The following is an 18199-nucleotide window of genomic DNA, read 5'->3' as shown; positions in this document are numbered from 1 at the left end:
TCATGACCTGAGCCGAAGGCAGACGCTTAACCATCTGAGCCACCCAGGTGCCCCGGAACTTTATTTCTTTGTATGGGGAGTAATAGTCCATCGTAGTCCACGTTTTATCTGTCTGTTCATCTGTCAGTGGTGCTTGTGTTGCTTTTGTCTTTTGACTTGTCAATAATATTGTTGTGAATATTGGTGTACACACACCTCCTGAGTTTTTGTTTTTCCTTCTTTGGGGTGTGTAGATAGGAATGGAATTGCTGGGTCATAGGGAAATTATATTTTTATCTTTTTGAGGGTTTATTGCTTTTTATATATTAAGATTAAAAACTTAGAACTCCTAAGTTGGGTCACAAGAGAATACAGAAAGGTACTATAGTTAAAAAAATCAGCAAGACTGTTTTGTTACAAAGATCTAGAACTCCATTGTACATTTTAAATTACTATTATTATTTAGAGAGAGGAGGAGAGAGAATCTCAAGCAGACTCCCCACTAAGTGGGGAGCCTGACCCAGGGCTGATCTCATGACCCTGAGATGATGGCCTGAGCCGAAACCAAGAGTCTGATGGTTAAGCAACTGAGCCACCCAGGCGCCCTCCATTGTGCTTTTATAGAGAGATCTGGAGGGCCTGCGGGGGTCTCCGTGACTGTGATATGTGGCCTGTGGGGCAATTACATGAGGAGGGCTCAGTCGTGATGCTGCGGGCACACAGAGCTCCACAGTGCAAATCTGCAGGTCGGAGTGGCCTCTGCCTTCCCCGAGAGCCCTGGGGCATGCACCCCCTCCCATGAGGCACTGTTGCAGGAGGGTTGGACGGTCCTTGACTGTCATGGTTCCTCTTCTTATCACTTAAGATGACGCCTGGCACTTTTGGGTGAGCTGTAAAACACAGTGGTCTCAGAATCTCTGGGCCCTTGACACGGAAGGTGCTCGTTTGTGTGAAGCCCAGGGCGAGCTTGTCTGCGGGGCACCTGGCTTCCTCTCACGCATGGTTTTGCTTCCCGAGGGCGCTGACTTGCCGGAAAGCAGGTGTACCCTACTTTTGTTCCTTGTAGGAAAATGAAAGAGCCCTGGGATGCTAGTGAGGGGGCACACGTTCCTCAGGTTTGTGTCGTAACAGCAGATGTGGTTTTCTGAAGGCACGTCTCAGCGTCACGCGGCCGTGCGCAACGGCCCTTTGTAGGTGCCTCAGGTGACCTGTCGGAGGACAGGGCCCTCTTGAAAACTGGGAGGAAGGGGTCCCGTGCAGGCCCATGGGGTGGGGCGTGCCGGTGCTGACGGCCTTTTCTCAGGGGGGCAGTTATGGGGACTGAGGCCTGGGGAGGCCAGGCGGGTGTGTGTGCCTGGACGTGGTGGCTGCCGTTGGGGACCGCACACGCAGGCGTGCTCACGCTCACATGCACGGGCAGGGGCTCATTTTCTGTTTAACGGCTGCCTCAGCTTGTTCCCCTTCTCAGTGCCTTTGTTTGTTACGGCAGACTAAAGCATCACACAGGGTTCACGTATTCTTAAAATCACCTATGAGTTTATTGGAAATTAGCAATATATACATCATTGTAGAAAGTGGAATGTGAGGCTGAACGAGTTGGGAAATTTCCTGTAGCATCACGAGGAAGGAGAACATGCAGGAGCTGCACCAGCAGCCTGTTTTTCCCACTGGAAATAAATTATGTGTATAAATAGCCTCTCGTTGTTTGTGTTATTCACGTACAACAAATCACAGAGTTTTTACATAGGGCACTTTAATGACAGTGCTGGAAATGTTTTCTCCTGGCGTGTTTTTTTTTTTTTTTTTTTTCAGTAATTGTTACTTATTTGAAAACACACAGTAGATTTGATAGCAAAACAGTTAAAGCAGTTTGTTTTAGTGCTAAGGTAGGTGTAAGAAAAGTATTTTTAAAAGCTTTCCTATAAGATGGCATACACCTAAAAGCTGTCTTTTAGTCTGTGTATTCAGTTGACATTTTACAGAAACAAAAGGCAGTGTTTAACTCCTCAGTCTTAAGAGTATGAGTCATTTAAATATTTTTACAACCAAAAGTAGAAACACTTTTGAATATTTATGCTTAATATTTACAGAAAATGAACTGAAGTTCATGGTTTTCTTTCTTTCTTTCTTTCTCAGAAGAAAAAAGGAACTGCGTTGTCAGAATTGACCAGATAGAGCAAAGGAACCAGATTGGCTGCCATTGTGACCTCCTTTGGAAGTCACGCCTGCTCCCCGCGAGCCAGGCACTAAGACACCCGTGTTCTCTTCCGAAGAGTGAACACTCTGGCTGTGTCGCTCTGCTTCGTCTTCTTAGTTCCTAGCTGGGACTTCCCAGCCTCCCTCGGGCTTGTCCGCTTTTGCCCTCTGGGTCTGAGGTCACACGGAGCCTCCTGGCTCTCCGTGGTGCTGGGAGTGGGCGCGTCTTGTTGGCAGGTGGACTCCGGGGCCGTGGGCTCCCCGGCGCCCCCCCGGACGTTCCCCGGGCTGTAGGCCGCCAGTTGGCAGAGGGCCACGGCTGCCGTCTGCTTCTGCTCGTCGCTGCTGTCCACCGCTCTCGTGTCCTGGGCCTTCGCAGCAGGGGCTGGGGCTGAGGATGGCACCTCAGGCGCGTCCGGGCCAGTTTGGTCTGTCGGGGTGTGGTCTGGCCCATCTTCGGAACTTCCCGTCTCTGTGTGGTGAGCAGCTGTGGTGGCAGGTTCTGCCTCTCGCGGTGGGCTGTGGAGGGAAGGTCTCCGGGTCAGGACGTTGCAGGGGTCTTTCACCGAGAGGTTCAGGGGCATGTCCTGCAGCTCCGCATAGTCCTTGTACACCGGGCTGTGCGTGGCCGCCCTAGCCTCGGGTTTCTTGGAGAGGTTCAGCGGAGCTGTCCGGGAGCTGTCCTCTGGGCTGGAAGGTGTGGCCTCCGGGCCACGAGAGGCACTTCCCGCCTCAGCTGGGGCATCTCCGTTCATGGCGTCAAGGCTGGAAGAGGCAAAGAGAGGCCTTAATAGGAACCTTGCTTAGAAGAGCATTTTAGCATGTATGAGGTTGGCTGATTGAGCACAACCAGAGACATGCGTCGGAGATTTTGAAAATGGAATTTTCTTACCTTTTTGCAGAGTCGTCTCTGTTTTCCGGAGCTTGGGAATGTGGGCGCTCTGTGCTTTTCTTGACAGGCTTGAAGGCTGTGAGGCTGTGTTCAGGCTGATGGAGCCTTCCCAGGGCGCTGGAGGTTGGCTTGTCTGAGAGGCTGCACAGCTCTGCGCACGGCTGACTTGTCTGTGTGAAGTTGGTGGGACTTGGCCTTCCTGGGGAGCCTGTGGCTGCGCTGCCTGCTCGAGGGCTCATTTTGGTTCCCTCTGTGTCCCTTTGCCCGTCTTTGGAGGAATCCTTAGCCTCAGGAGTTGGGCTCTCCTTCTCAAACTCGGTGTGTTTTTTGTGGGTGCTGGAAGGACTTGACTTGGATGGACTCAAGGCTGGGTAGAGCAGGGCGGCTTCTTCCAGTAGGTGGGAGCTCTGATCTCTGGAAATACCCACGACGGGTGGAAGTCTGAGACCGCAGGAGGAGAACGCAGACTCCGGTCTGTAAAACCCGTAAGGAATCGGCAGGCCGGACGGGTACTGCTGAAAGAACCTGTAATGGTCATATGCCGAGGGGGCGTTCAAGTGCTTCGGGACTGGCCCCGGGGGAGGCAGCAGGTGCCTCTGGTCTTGGGCCCCGTAGACGGAGAGCAGGGGGGCCTCGCATTCGGGTGAGTTCCCGGCGAGTAGGTAGGGTGAGTAGATGGTGGCCAGTCCGTGCTCTGTGTAAAAGTGTGGTGAGTACTCCGGGATCGTGGGCTGCATGTAAGGGGAAATGGCACCAAACCCCTTTGTAGCAGGGATTTTGTGTGCGAACTCCGGTGGGAGGAAAGGCGAGCCGGCTTTCCACGGGTAGCCGGGAGCATGGAATGCAGACTTGGTGTGGAAGGAGGTGGCTTTGGCCGTGGGGTTGGGCAGTGCCAGCAGCTCAGGAGCCCCCGTGCGTTCTGGCCCTTTCAGTCTGTGCTCTCCCACCGGTACAAACGCCGAGGGCCGCGCAATGCCTTCCAGAACGGGCTGGGTGCCCCTGCCGGCCTCTGGAGCTGGGCTCAGGGGAGCTGCTTCCTCGTGGAGAGCGGGCTTCTGTCCTGGGCACCGTTGGGGCCCACGTGCGTGCAGGTCCAGGTTTTCCTTCACGTCGTCCTTGGCAAGGCTTTGCTGGAGCTTGGCGTCGAAGTGTGGGAGCCCGCTCGCGACAGGCTGGGCAGAGGCGGGCTTTGCGGCTGCGTCTGGCTGGTTCGCTTGCTTGGGGTCCAGGGAGTTGGCTTTGGGGCACTTAGGGGCGCGGTCCTGCTCTGACAGCAGAGTGATGGAGTTCTTGCAGAGACCGTACTTCATGTGGTTGAAAAGGTGCGACTTCTCGTTGCACGTGAAAGGGCACTGGAAACACTTGTACTTGAAGGGCTTTCCCGGAGGCCTGGGGATGTAGTGCGGCTTTTTTGGTTTCCGCTCCTTGAGAAGACTCATGTTCTTTCTTGCAGTGTGGGCGCTGTTGCTCTCGCCGGTCCGATCACGGCTGGCTCCTGTCTAGTTTCGATCTGCGGGGGCCGCTTCTCCTTCACTGGCTCTCCCCGGGCTTCTCTTTGTAGACCGCGGCCCGTGCGGGGCGTCGGACCAGGACGTCTTGCTCGCTGGGGCCGTGCGCTGCAACAGAGGAGCACAGCCTTAGCGACAGGACATGGGCCTTGCGGGTGGGGGAGGAGTTGGCCCGGCTTCATAATGCTGGCCTGGGGGAACGGACGGGTCCCACCCTCGTGCTGGCGGTGAGGATGAGACGCGCACCAGGTGCACCTGCTTCTATCCTGGCCACCAGCCCCTGTGATGTTCCCATTTTCTCAAGTCTGACCTGAAAGGTTCTCTCGGGGCCGTGAAGAGTGTGGTGTGTCCGCGTCAGCCCCGAGAATGCCTGTACTCTTGAGTAGACCCCTTGGGAATCTTTATCCTGTGACCTGAGGCCTCTGATGCCAGGAAGGTTGTAGCCGGAGGCCAAGGGACTGTTGGGACCCCCTCCCCCAGCCCCCACCCCGACCCAGGTCCATGGAGTCTGCAGTGCTGGTCTGACTGCGCTGACCGTGACTACAGGGTCCGGCCTGTGCAGGACACCCACATGGCTTACTTAGAGCCACGGAGTCTGGGTGTGACCCAGAGTCAGCGCTCCTTGACTGTCCTGTCCTGTTTAATCACGTTGTGTGCTGTGCGTGGGGACTTAGAAAAGATGTAAATATGCAGTCCTACCCTGCTGCTCCCAAAATCAAACGAAAAGTCAGCTTTATCAGAGAGGAGCATTTATGCTGTCTCAAATACAGAGGTAAGTGCTGTGTTTATGTCGACTCTGACGATCTTGTGATGCTATCAGGGTGAGTTTCTGAGCCCTGTGAGGGACCCAGCGTTCTTCGCTGCTTCCACTGCCCGCCCCGCGAGCCCTGTGGAGTAAGTTCTCGCGCTCCCCCCCGCGCCCGCTGGGTCAGCAAACGCAAATGCGCGTGGACAGCTGAGAGCGCGTTGGGCCCAGGGCGCCTGCCTGCCTTTCCGGCCTTCCCTCCGAGTGGGGGTGCTCGTCTGAGAGATGGTTGGGTCGTGGCAGAACGCCGTCCGAGCCTTCACCCAGTGGAAGCAGGCCCTGGGCCATCTCTGGCAAAGTCCTGGCCTGCAGTGTCTCTGGCCTTCTCTGCCTAACCCCAGGGCCCACTCCCTGATCTCTGCCCCCTCCCAGGCTGAACCAGAGAGCTCAGCCTGCTTCCCTGAGAGGCTGCCCTGATACCCCTGGGGCGCTCTCCCTGCCTCATAACCGAAACCGAGAACAAAGACGTGCGGTCTGGGAGGATCTCAGCATGGGCCGGCCGTGGAGTGACTGACTGGGAGGGAGCGTGTGGGTGGGGAAGCTGCAGGGCTGCAGGGCTGCAGGGCGACGGGAGGAGTCGGCCTGCTTTCACTCAAGAGCTGCAGCTTCTCCACATTTTCAAGCAGCTTAAAAATAAAATTAAAAGGAAGTGATTTAACAAAACTCTTCTCAGATGTCGTTTTGCTTGAAGGAATAGGCAGATGAGGTCAGTCCTGAGTCTTGTGGGATTTCGTGGGTAAAGCATCACTTTCTAGACATTGGGTGGTTAGACAAGGCTGGAAAACAGCCTTTCAAAATGGAGAAATACATATGGGAAACTGAAGAGACTGGTTTTCACCAAATAAAACGTAGTTTCTCTGAAATGCCTTTCCTTGCCACCGCACGCACTGCCATGAGCTCATCGGTGGTGTGCAGGGGTGGGGGCAGGTGGAGTTTGGGTTTTCACTTGGATACTTTAATTTCTGAGAAAGCTGTCTGATTTATTCTCAGCAAACTGGTTTCTCTACTCCTTTATTCCTATTCCTTAAAAACACAAAGAAGCACCCCCCACTGCTTTGTCATCCATTGTTCCCCACATGCGGATTTTTTACGAGGTCGTTTTTTGCCAGGGTCTGAGGCCCTTGTGGTGAGGCACATACATCGAGTGAGAAACGAGAGTTTTTGGCTGCCCTGTGGCCGCGACTGGCAAGGGGGTTTCCCAGAGCCCTGCCCCTGTGCCTCTCTCTCATGCGCGGCTGCACGGCAGTGTCAGAGCCCAGCATGTTCGACTTGGAAGCATAGCTTTGTGTCTTTCTAAACTTCCCCTCTTATTAAAGGGAAAAAAAACGTGAAATAACCCTTTATGAGTTCAGCCCATGCCCTGGGGGTTCGGTATGCTCTGGGCTATAAAAGCACGATTTCCTCCGCCCCGTCAGGCCGTCAGGAAGCGATTCCCGCCAACCTGGGCCAGCTAGATAAGTCAGCGGGCGTGTACCGGCATGTCTGCCTGTGCTCCCTGGTTCTGAAGGCGTGAGAACCTCTGCAAGGCAGGTTCCCATGATTGTATAGGATATGTTATGGCAAAGATCCGAAAAGTGATTTCATCACTCGCTGGAAGCATCGTGATCAAAATGATGACAGTTGCAAAACTTTATCAAGTGTGAGTCCAGAGTCCGGCGATACCGAGAGTGGACACAGACACGCCACCACCAGCCTCTCAAACCCCGGAGCTCAGAGGAATGAAAAATTCCCTCAGGATTTAAGAGATGATTCAGATGTGTTAAAAAATGATGTGTTCGTTGGTTGCGCATAAATAAACCTATGTTAAATTTGGCTAGACATTTATAGGAGGCAAGTTGCATTTAAGTTATCTTAGTGTGACCTGGAAGAATAACTTGGGTAATTGGTTTTATGTTAATTTTAATGTATACTTTTTTCAATCAAATGATGTCGTATGTAAAGTTCTGGTCTGAATTTTTGTTCTTTGTTCAGTTAGCATCCAGGGACAGTAAATAGTTTCCCTGGGATCATGCCTGCGCCCTGGGAGGTGAGAGTGCTCCAGGGCTGACCTGTGGGGAGGCGAGCCTGCCGCGGACTCACAGGGGCAGCAGTCGTAGTAGCTTTGGGTAAACTGACCTCTCAGGGTTGCACAAGTCACTGATTAAAACAAGGGAGCCCAGCTGCTTCCGATGCCGGTGGAGACAGGCGCATCCACCACGTCGTAGAGATGCAGTAACGTCAGAGAAATTAGTGGGATAAAATGGAGGCTACTGTAAGCTTTCGGAGGGAACAGCCTGGATAGCATGGGGTCAGCCTGCGAGCTCTCCTGTGGGGGGTTAGCAGGGCGCAGGAGCCCGACCTGGCCCCTGGGGCCTCGGCGGTCTTGCCCTGCGTAGGGACGTGGTTTCTGACCGTCTCTACCCTCAGCAGGGCCGGTTTCTATCTGCGGGGCTTGGTGCTTGCTGGCAGCTGCTGGTGTTAAATTTGCCGAAAAAAAGGGTATTGTTGCCAAAACAATGCAATGGAGAACTTTAACTGTTGGTAGTTAAGTTTGGATTTGCATTGAGAGGTGAGGTTTTCCTAAAGGTGCTGCCAGTTTGTCACAGCCTCTTCCTGGAGAGGCGCGCGTCTGTCTGAGTTAATCTGGACGCGGAGAGCTGCTGGCCGTGTGGGGCCCCTGGGAGGTGGCTGCGTGGGGACCCGCAGTGTCTGCTTGGTCCGCAGGCAGGTTTGTGGTTCTCTCTCCATAAGCAGCAAGTGCGGGGAGCTGCTCCTCACGCCCCTTCCCTCCCTCCTGTCAGGGTCCGAGTGGCTGTCACTGAGGCTGTCACTGAAATTTGGGGGGGGGGGGGGTCTGTCCTCTGCCTGCCTCTGCGACTTCCCTGTCAGACTCCAGTCAGACGAGGCGGCCATGGGCACAGTGTCCACCGTGGGGGTGGGTGGTGACTTAAAGGCGCATAACAGGGCCCTGGGTGAGCTTCCAGAGGTTTCCTGTTTTATTTAAAGATGCCCCTTTTGTGACATCAAGCATTTTAAACGCCTGCTTGTGTTGAACTGATGTACTTTTTTGCCTCAGAAAGTAAAGAACCTGGCTGCCTTGGTTCTTCCCCCGCGGGGCGCCGGCGGGACTGCCCACACAGCGCCTCAGCGGCCTGTGGTTTCGGTTGGCCACAGGCTTTTGTTTGCTCGTTTCTGAAGTTCTAAATTGCCAGTGCGCTGGCTTCCCGTAGGTTCCTCAGTGCAGAGAGTTAGTGTCGTTGCCGGGTGTAAGGTAATGCTGAGTGTTGAAAAAGTTTCTAAGGAATTTGAAATCCAGAAAACAGACAAGAGAAAAAGATTTTTTTTTGAACTTTGATAGGACACCGTAGAGGTAATTATAGCTTAGCTTTATAGGACACCGCTGTGACGGGCTGGCTGAGTACGCTGGTCTCGCGTGCTGCCCTGTGAACTGGACTAGTGCCGGAATGGTCTCTGCGGTGCCGTGCGGCGCTGGCAGGGAGCCCCGGCTGGTAGAGCGTTGTGAAGGGCATGCTATAATTACAATATTGTGATGTGGCGTTATTGCATAACCCAAGGACACGCCATTGTCGCCTGCCCACTGGGGTGTCGCAAGAACGAGATTTGTGAGTTTTACTCCAATTGAGCTTTTCCAGTGACTAACCGCCACGCCCGCCCAGACTCCTAGTTCTTTAAAATGAAGGATAAACTTGGGGCACCTGGGTGGCTCGGTGGGTTAAGCCTCTGCCTTCGGTCATGATCTCTCAGGGTCCTGGGATCGAGCCCCGCATCGGGCTCTCTGCTCAGCAGGGACCCTGCTACCCCCCCCCCCCCCCCGCCCCGCCTGCTTGTGATCTCTGTCTGTCAAATAAATAAATAAAATCTTAAAAAAAAAAAATGAGGGATGAACTTCATGATGACCATTACCTAGGGAGGAAGACCGTTTTCCAGAAGGTAGTTTGAAAGAATGGATCTGGAAAAAAAAACCAGGCCTCTTTGTAGTTTCAGCCAGAGACCCCGAGTTACGACTAGGCGCCTACCAGTAAGTGCACGTAGCTTCAGCTCAGCCTGTCACCAGAGCCAGTCCCCCTCGGCCTCGTTTATCCCGAACAATACCAGTTTGAGGCATTGGGAGGATTTGTTAATGCAAAACAAAGATAATAAACGTAGACAGAATTTGCTTAAATAAAGTCTGACTAGACTTGGCCATTTGGTCATTAATTGTTGTTGAAACGGGTTTATGAGAAGCTTTGTAAGGGGGAAAAAACCCTCTTTTTGTATACTTAGAGATCCTCTTAGGTTTTGTTCTTTGTTTTGGTAAGCACATGTCAAGCCAGTACTTATTTTAGGGACGTTAGGGTGGCACAGTTGGTGAAGCGTCTACCTCCGGCTCAGATCTCACGGATCGAGCCCCATGTCGGGCTCCCTGCTCACTGGGGAGCCTGCTTCTCCCTCTCCCTCTCCAGCTCCCCCTGCTTGTGTGCTCTCTTTCTCTCTCTGTCAAGTAGATAAAATCTTAAGGAAAAAAAAAGGACAGGACTTATTTTAAACTTCGGAAATTTTTAAAATGTGACCTGTAAATTTAGCAGTTATTTGAATATATGTATATATGTTTACATGTATTTGTATATACATTATTCTTTTAATGTTGTAATTTACTCTAGTTTTAAGGTAAGGAACAGGTAAGCACTTACATACATTTAAGTTTTAGTTTAAATTTTATGTAGAAATGAGGACTTAATTTCCAAATAAACTTGTTCGTACTCTTAGAATAAAGTGTAACCCTTATTAAAAGTTTTGTAATAATGGTCTCCTTTCCAGCGATGCACCTGCCGGGTCCTGAGTAATCCTCAGGGAATAGAGCAAGGCAGAGCACACAGCAGGCAGGTGGTTCGCTGAGCCAGATAGTCAAGTCAAGATACATCCAAGAGCAGTTTTGAAAGAAAACTTGAATTTGAGAAGAAATGGGTACTTACCGGAGATGGGCTGTGCTGGGAGCTGTCGGGAGCGGTGGCTGACGGTGCCCGAGAGCAGGACCTGTTCTCACGCTCGCTCACCGGCTGAAACTGGAGCCGGCAGTTCCCGTGGGAGGGGTTTAAGTGTAGGAGTTGAGCCCTCGGGGCGTAGAGATGCACCTGATATCCCTCCTGCCCGCAGCTACGATTCATGTGTTTGCCCCCACCAAGCCGCCTAGGAGCAGCGTCACCAGCGGGCTGGGAGGCCGGGCGCCACCTCCGTGCCTCACGGCCGCTCCCTGCTTCAGGGTGGAGAAGGCCATTTTGGTGCTGGTCAGAAGTTCCTGGGCTGGAGGGGGAGCCGTGTTTGCGGCTGGAACCGAGACTGAGGGGTATAGATGGGACCCTGACCGGTGTTTGATGTTGTGGCAGAGACACCGTGTGTGAGATCTCCTTCAGAGCTGCCAGCATAAGCTGGAGCTGCAGTCGACCCCAGATTGAGTCTTAAACACCTCTCCCCTTGGAGGCCACACTCCCTGGTGTCCTTGCGCTGCGGGGTCTGCGTGAGCCTTTCATCTTGTTGTCTTTCTGTCCTCACCCTTGTGCCTGGGAATCCTTGCCTGCCGTCCTCCTCGTGGGGGGCGGACGGGGGGAGCCTCCGCCGCCTGGCCGCGGGGGCCTGCCGGCGCACGCCCGGGACCGGCACTGGCACCGAGCTCGCTGCTGTTGCCAGGAGGTGGCTGTGTGCCTCTCACTGCCCCTGGTCTTAGATACAACTGAGACGCTGCATTTTGGAGCCGTGTATCTCCCTCCCTGCTTAAACGGCTTGCTGTTGAACCGTGGCTGTCAGTGAGGCTGCCGTGTGGTGCTGGTTTGGGGACAGGGAAAGGAGGTGGCGTGGGCTGGGGCCAGGCCGCCTCCCACCCCCCACCCCCCGGTATGCATGGTGGTGCTGGGTCAGGCTCGCCAGGCCAGATGCTGTAGGTTGTTTGTTTGTTTTTAATTCAAGGCTTAGGATTTTACTTTGCTTTATCTTTATATTGAATTCTTTAAAAAAATGTTTTTAGTTACTTTTGTCCAAATTAAGTGACCATGAAATTTAAAGGGTGAAAAAATTGTTCTGTAAGTCTTGTCACAAAACACTAGTTCATTGCTGTTCCTCTGATGAGCCACCCCGAAACTTGGGGCCTTAAAGTTTTCTGACCTCTCGTGTCTCTCTGTGTGGGTCAGAGGTGAGGGCCAGCTCCACGGGCACGGCGGGCTCCGTTGGTGGGGCCCTGGTGGTACTGAGCTGTGCGGAGGGGCCACCACGGTGTCGTCCACCTTGTGTCTTGGAGGGAACGGCTGAGTGCTTTTCTCCATGTGGCCTCGCTGCCCAGGCCTGTCCAAGAGTGTGGCTGATGAGGCATCTCTTGTGTCCTGCTTTGTTTGCCAGCCCGGATGGGAGGATGGCAGGCCCTGTGGCTCAGTGGGGCACTGCCACACGGCTTCCCTCCCATCTCTGCCTAGGAGCGGGACTGGAACCTTTTCTTAGCGGAGTACTTTGGTATTCACTTCCTTGATTCTAAATAGCAGTACTCTGTTGCTACTTCTGTTCCCTCCACCTGCCTCCAACTCCCAGTCCTAGGTCTTGTCTGCTGACTTCCTTTGTGCAAAGTCAGAGTTTTGTCCTCCTCTGCCCTCCTGCGTGCTTCCCCATCATCCTGGGGTTGCCTTCCCCTCTCTCCTGTATCAAAAACTCGCTTCTGGGATCCTATGTCTTCTCTTTCGGGTTGAGTTTTTACATTGGTACGGAGCACATGCTGTTATTCTGTGTAGGCTCCTGGGAAAGAGTGCGAGAGAGGTGGCTTTGTGGAGACTTTGCATAGTTGATGGCATCTTTATTCTGCCTGGTTGATAGTCTGGCTGGGTATAGAACCCTGGGCTAGATGTTGTTCACCCTTGGTTTTAAAGCTGCTCTCCTCTGCACGTAGCTTTCACGACTGCTGTTCAGAAGTGCCTGCCCACTCTGAGTGCCTGATTCTTTCCCTCCAACATTTAAATATGAACGATAGAGAGAGCCAGCGAGAGCACGTGAGCAGGAGCGGGGAGGGGCAGAGGGAGGAAGAGAGAGTGAATCTTAGACCCCTCAGTTAGCCCGATGTGGGGCTCCATGTCACAACCCTGAGATCGTGACCTGAGCCGAAACCAAGAGTCAGACGTTTAACCGACTGAGTCACCCAGGAGCCCCCAATGGGAATGATCTCAAACAAACAGGGAAGTTAGGAGAATCCTGCACCCGGATTCGGTGATGCATGTTTTCCTAAGTTTGCTTTATCACAGAGGTCTGCAAGTGGTGCCTGTCTGGGGTGGGGGTGATTCCGGCACTCCACGTCTTGGCGGGGAGAACGCGTCCCAGAGCTCTTCAGACCCGTGCAGTTTTTACCTTTAAGAGAGGAACTATGGGCAGATAGTTCCTGACGTGCCTGCTGATGCGCTCAGGGGCACCGTCGGTGGGATTTCTTCCACCCATGCTCTTTTAGAACTTTATGCAGGTTGTGACTCCCGACCCTCCTCCTGACCCGTTTTTCTCTGTTTCTAAAATGTTTTCTGTCTGGTAGGTGCTGCTTTTCTGCTGCTACGCTGTTCCCAGGAGCGCTCTGGGGTTCTCTGGCGCCCCTCCGTAGCATCTCATTCTTGGACGGTCGTCGCAGTGGCTTCTCTTGTTTCTCCGAGGGTCTTCGCGATGCTTTGGGCAGGTGCCGGGCGTCTCCACCCTCTTACACAGGTTCTGTGTTCTCACTGTGGCCCTCCGTAGCCTCTCAGCACATCTGGAGAAGTGACTGCTGACTTTGCTGTCAGCACATCTGGAGAAGTGACTGCTGACTTTGCTGGGGCGGGGGCTTCAGGGGTCTGCTTCACTGGTGACCTTCACGATGCTCCTTGTTTTAGCCACTGCCCTGCTGCCCCCGCAAGCCCCGGCGTTGTCTGGAGCCTTTCAGGGATCCTGCTTGCTGACCAGAGAGGTTCTGGGTTGCCTCACATGCGCTCAGGTGAGGCCTCCAGCCTCCTGAGTGCCGGCCCTGCCAGGCCTTCCCCGTCTCCCGTCACCCTGTCACTCATGCGTTGGAGATGGAAGGTGCTCTCCGAGGTTGCGGGTGGGATTGTGCTGGCTGGTACGTGCGTTCCGTCTCCTCCGTTACCCTGACATTTTGCGTCCAGGTTTCTGACCCAGGTCGCGTCTTCGGGAAGAGCAGGGGCAGCAGCGTGAACCGGCTGAGTGCTCACGAGCTGTGAGGCCTGCGCTCATTTAGTCAGTCACTGCGGCAACTGTGGGGTTTGCAGGGCGGCGGCACAGAGACTGTGAACCCTCTGGCTGAGGTCACCCAGCCACAGCAGAGCAGGTGGGGGTGGGGGAGGGAAGTGCCTCCCTGTGAGATGCTAATGGCTGTGAGCTGGCTCAGCCCCCCTGTGCTCAGAACCTGGTGGGGGTGGAGAGGGGCTGGTGGCCAGGCTCTGGGCCTTGGTGGGTCTCACTGGGCCCAATGGGTCGAGCGTGGGGATGGACCGGTGCCGTGGCTGCGGCTACTCTCATGGGGAGCAGTGGTGTTGCCTGTTGGGGGGGGGGCAGGCATCATGACCGGACTCACACAGAGCCCAGACTTCCCCGCATGGGGTGTGGGTCTAGCTCTCCTGCAGAAGGGTGAGCCCTGGCGGCTGGCAGCTGCTCGCTGGGCTCCTCCCACCTGCCCCCTGCCCTCTCTGGGTGGTGGGTCTCTCCCTGGCGCCATCCCTGTCCCCTGTGTGCGCCCTGCGCCCCTCCCGTTCCCCACTCAGCAGCATGTCTGCACGTGGGTGCCCTGCGGCCCCACTGCTGACTCCCTCCGTGCGCGGGTGGTTAGGACCGGGACCTCCGTCCTCTGTGCTGCAGGGTGGCCGCAGGCGGCGGCTGCTGGTGGGCTGCCGGAGTCCTGGAAGCAAGCCGTAGCCCAGGGCCACTCCGCGAGCCAGAGCTCTCTGGGGAAGGGAGCATTGGCTTCCTCCTGTAAGGAAGAAAGTAGGAGACGGTGTTCATTTTGACACTTTGGGGGCTGCGTCCGGGGAAAAGGAGAAAGGAAACGAGAGCTCTTTGGGGTGGGATTCCGCGTCTTCAGTCCGGGGGTGATTCCGCGTCTTCAGTCCGGGGGTGATTCCGCGTCTTCAGTTTGGGGGTGATTCCGCTTCTTCAGTTTGGGTGGTGGTTAGAGGAAGTAAGCCCCAACCTGCTGCCGAGGTGACATTTGTTAGGTCTCCTGGTTAGCAGATGCTGTGTCACATCCAGCCCTGGTGGCCTGGCCCGGGTGGGAGTCCCCTGAGCAGGTGAGTGGGGGCGGTGTGCGGGCTGGGGTGCCTACTGCCCAGGCTCTACCTCAGGGCCGTGTGGGAAGTGACGGGCTCAGGCTGGGGGTCCGTCCTGGCTGACCCAGTAGTGAGACTGGGGGGGGCCTTTCGTGGCCGACACGGTAGTAAGACTAGGGGGTTCTTTGTGGCCAACCTGGTAGTGAGACTGGGGGTCCCTAGCTGGCCTACACAGTAGTGAGACTGGGGGCCCTTCGTGGCCGACACGGTTATGGGACTGGGGAGGCCCTTCCTGGCCGACCCCACGCCCCTGGTGGGTAGGGCGGCCTTGTGTCGTTCATGTGAGCACACAGGTGTGTTTCTCAGGGTTTCTTGACTGTAATTTGTTTCCAGTTGGAACCCCATAATGAGAAGGCCATCTAAGGAGCCTTCTGTGACCTCTCCAGGCTCCTGAAGCCTCGGTTCTGCTTGTCCTGGGGGCTGTCCTTGGCCCCCATTGCTGATGGGCACCTGTGGGGCACGTGGTGGCCCTCTGCCCCCCTTCTTGGGTCTCTCTCTGCGGGTCGGGTGTTTCCTCCCTCCGTGCCAGAGTCTCGGTGCTGAGGACCCTGTGTCTGCTGCCAGCACCCGTCCTCTGCTTCTGGGTTTTACGCTGTGTTCTCTCTGTAGCCCGAGGGGCAGCACTGTTCCCCCAGATCCAGCGTCTTTCTTAAGCTTTCTTGGGGTCTCCGAAAGCCTGGCAGCCTCGGACAGGAGTTTGGGCCCTGCCCTCCTGCCTGGAAGCCACCAGCTAGGTCTGCACCTTGTCTTCTGAGATCAGGAACCTAGGAAGAAGTGGCCGCCATTCATGGAGGTTTCTGACCTGGGTCTGTGTGTGCCGGGACATGCCCCTGTGAGCTGAGCAAGCAGTGGGCTCCAGGGACCTTGGAGGGAGTGCGGCAGTGCTCAGGGTCCTTGCCTTCCCCTGGTGTGGGGGCTCGGCCCTTCGAGGCTGAGTGCTGGGGAGCACAGAGTGCTTGCTGGCGTGGGGAGGGCTCAAACCGTGCTGGTCTTCTGGGCGCCTGATTTCTCCTATCAGAGCGTTGAGAGTGTCGGTGGAGTTTTGCTTTGTCAGACAGTGGCCGGTAGAAGCAATGAAAGTCAAGTTAGGTCGGTCATCTTGTGAGGTAGGCCACAGCAGGTGGGAGTGTTGGGAAAGCTCTGTTGTCAGACGTTCCTTTTCTTTTGATGAGTAAGTCGGAGATGTGTAACGTACTGCCCCAAATTCCAGGAATGCCACCACGTGGATTTGTGTGGAACTGGGGCTGATTTGGTGTTGGAGGGGAGCTCACAGGCCCTTGTTCCTGCCAGGCTGCAGGGCGGAACGGTGGGCGGTGCCCTCCACCTGGGCGGGGCGGGGCCTGCTCAGCCCCGAGGGCGGTCTGGCCGCAGGCTCTGAGGACCGGCACTGGGCTCCCCAGGCTCCTCCCTCTGACACCTTCCCCCGAGGAGTGCAAGAAGCGAGGTGGAGATGGGATGTGGAGTGATCCTGAGCCAGAGTGCGGGCGGGAAAGCTCTGTGTCCCTTCTGTTTGGATGGGGTCTCGGAACCCTGTGCTGTGGCCGCTCTGGCTCCTGGGTGCCTCTGCCGATAGGCTTGTTTTGTCCTGGACTGGGAAACCGGTTCAGGTTGGTGAACGTGGGCCAAGTTTGAGGGTTCCCACCGTTTCCTCACCCGCTGTCCGCCCCGGCAGTAAAGTGGGGTTCGGCCTTCTCGCCTGGGCTCCTTGTGGCGTTCCAGGAGCAGTCGGGGGCCCTTCACCTCCTTTGTGCCGTGTGTGCTGGGGAGTTTGTTTTCGGCGGACGGCTGTCTGCGGTCTGTCGGCCACCACGCAGGTTTCATCGCTGAGCGACAGCAGGTGTGCTCCTGGAGCCTCTCAGGCTCTGCCTCCGTCCCAGCCAGACCTGGCGCCCTCTCCCCACACCATGGGCTCCCTGTCCGCAACAGGCTTGGCCCTCATGGCCATGGCTCCTCTCGGCTGAGTCCTGAGTCAGTTGGGTTTCAGATGGGGCAGTGAGTCGTTTTCCGTCTTATTTCTAGACTTTTGTCTGGGTCTTTCTATGATCTTCCTTCTCTCTGGCTTCCAGTCCTGTTTTTTTCTCTTGAATACAACAAACCTGTGTTCTTGGTGGTAGTCTTTAGGTTCTGTTGCCTCAGGTTCTTGGGCTTCTGGTTCTTTGTCGTAGCCATAGACACTCCCCCCGCCCTTTCTCCTGTGATAGAAGATGATTCCTTCCTGGCTCGTTTTCAGTGGGCGTGAGTTACTCCGTACGCCATGGGGCGTGCTACAGTGTGGCTCTGTGCTGCTTCTCAGGGTACCGTGGTGGGCAGCCTGGAGCAGGCTTCATACCTGTCCCTCAGCTTGGCCTTCCCCCACTCCAGATGGTGTGCACGGATGGCCCAGGCTGGGGTCTTTGGCTTGTCACGGAAGCCTCTCTCCTTTTTCAGCCGCCCCAGGAACAAGTCCCCTGCCAGCCCTGCCAGCCCTTCCTCCCACCGGCAGCCCCTGTGTGAGAGGCCCTGGTGTTGTCCAGGTCTCGGTAGGCCCAAGGCCATCTGTCCTGAGCCTGCCGTAGGGTGGTGCTGTTCCCAGGCCCTCTGTAGGGTATACTTGCTGGCTGTAATCAGAATAGTAACAGTGACGGTAAGAATTCATCTTCATCGAGCACCCGTGTTCTAAGCACTTAGGTGAGTTATGAACCCTCCCTGGTCGCCCCGGGGATTACAGTGTTGCGAGAAGGCAAGGGACTTGTCCAGAGCCGCAGAGGCTCTGTCTGCCCCTTGGTGCTTCATCTCTGTGCTGGGGTGCACACACTTCCCTTTGTAGGGTGCTGCCACTTACCGCTGTGGTTTCGCGTCATGCTGGCTTAGCTAAGGGGGGACCTCTGCCAGCATCCCCCTCCTGCTGGTTCTCTGAGAGGCTGTGCGTGGCTTGGAAGGCAGAGGCAAGGCGGTGCCACCTGGGTGCCTGTGACGCTGACCCTGGGGTGCTGCAGACAGCCTTGTGGGTTGGGTGGCGGCCCTTCTCCCACGGGATTCCCTCCTCGGTCCTCTGGACCCAAGGACCCACACCCTCCAGGCTCCACTTCTCCTCACTCGTGCTCAGGGGTCCCCTGTCCTCTCTGCTCCTCCCCGTGCTCAGCTCCGGCTGATACCAGGCCCCACAGTCGAGGCGGAGGGAGTAGGTGTGCACAGCCACATCAGCTCTGATCCCTGTGTAAGTTTGTGTGTTCCTTGGCATTCCCCCTGGCTGATGCAAGTAGCTTATACTTAAGGCCGTGAAAAGCAGAACTTGGACGACAGGGATAAATGAGCAAATCCTCTCTCCCTTATCAACAGGTTGGTTAGGAAACAGCAGCGGGAAGCATGTATTTGGACAATAGAAGTAACAGGCCCGATTCCCTGAATTTATCCGGGGCTCTGCAGCCAGCCCCCAGGGGTGCTCTTAAAATATTGCACAGTTACTGGGCCATAAAACACCAGTCTCAGGAAATTTCAAAGACTCTGTAGTGCACAGACTGCATTCTTTGAC

General features: G+C 55.4%; 2 protein-coding genes across 4 annotated transcripts in view; one reads left to right on the top strand and one right to left on the bottom strand.

Moving 5' to 3' along the window:
• Window positions 1-18199, top strand: part of TBCD (tubulin folding cofactor D) — a 156129-nt gene that overhangs the window by 47596 nt on the left and 90334 nt on the right. The window lies entirely within an intron of this gene.
• ZNF750 (zinc finger protein 750) lies at window positions 1496-10472 on the bottom strand. Of its 2 annotated transcripts, XM_059150188.1 has the most exons (3): window positions 10333-10472; window positions 3068-4683; window positions 1496-2940 (listed from the first exon to the last, which is right to left on the bottom strand). In XM_059150188.1, exons 2-3 carry the CDS (start codon window positions 4504-4506, stop codon window positions 2226-2228), a joined length of 2154 nt encoding a protein of 717 aa, XP_059006171.1. In that variant the 5' UTR covers window positions 4507-4683; window positions 10333-10472; the 3' UTR covers window positions 1496-2225. The 2 variants fall into 2 exon arrangements, with proteins under 2 accessions (XP_059006171.1, XP_059006172.1); XM_059150189.1 differs by lacking the exon at window positions 10333-10472 and having other exon boundaries at window positions 3068-5047.

Source organism: Mustela lutreola, chromosome 15, assembly GCF_030435805.1.
Source record: "Mustela lutreola isolate mMusLut2 chromosome 15, mMusLut2.pri, whole genome shotgun sequence".
Lineage (NCBI taxonomy): Eukaryota > Metazoa > Chordata > Mammalia > Carnivora > Mustelidae > Mustela > Mustela lutreola.
The sequence above is the reverse complement of the archived record's forward strand: the minus strand, read 5'-3'. Positions and strand labels throughout refer to the sequence as shown.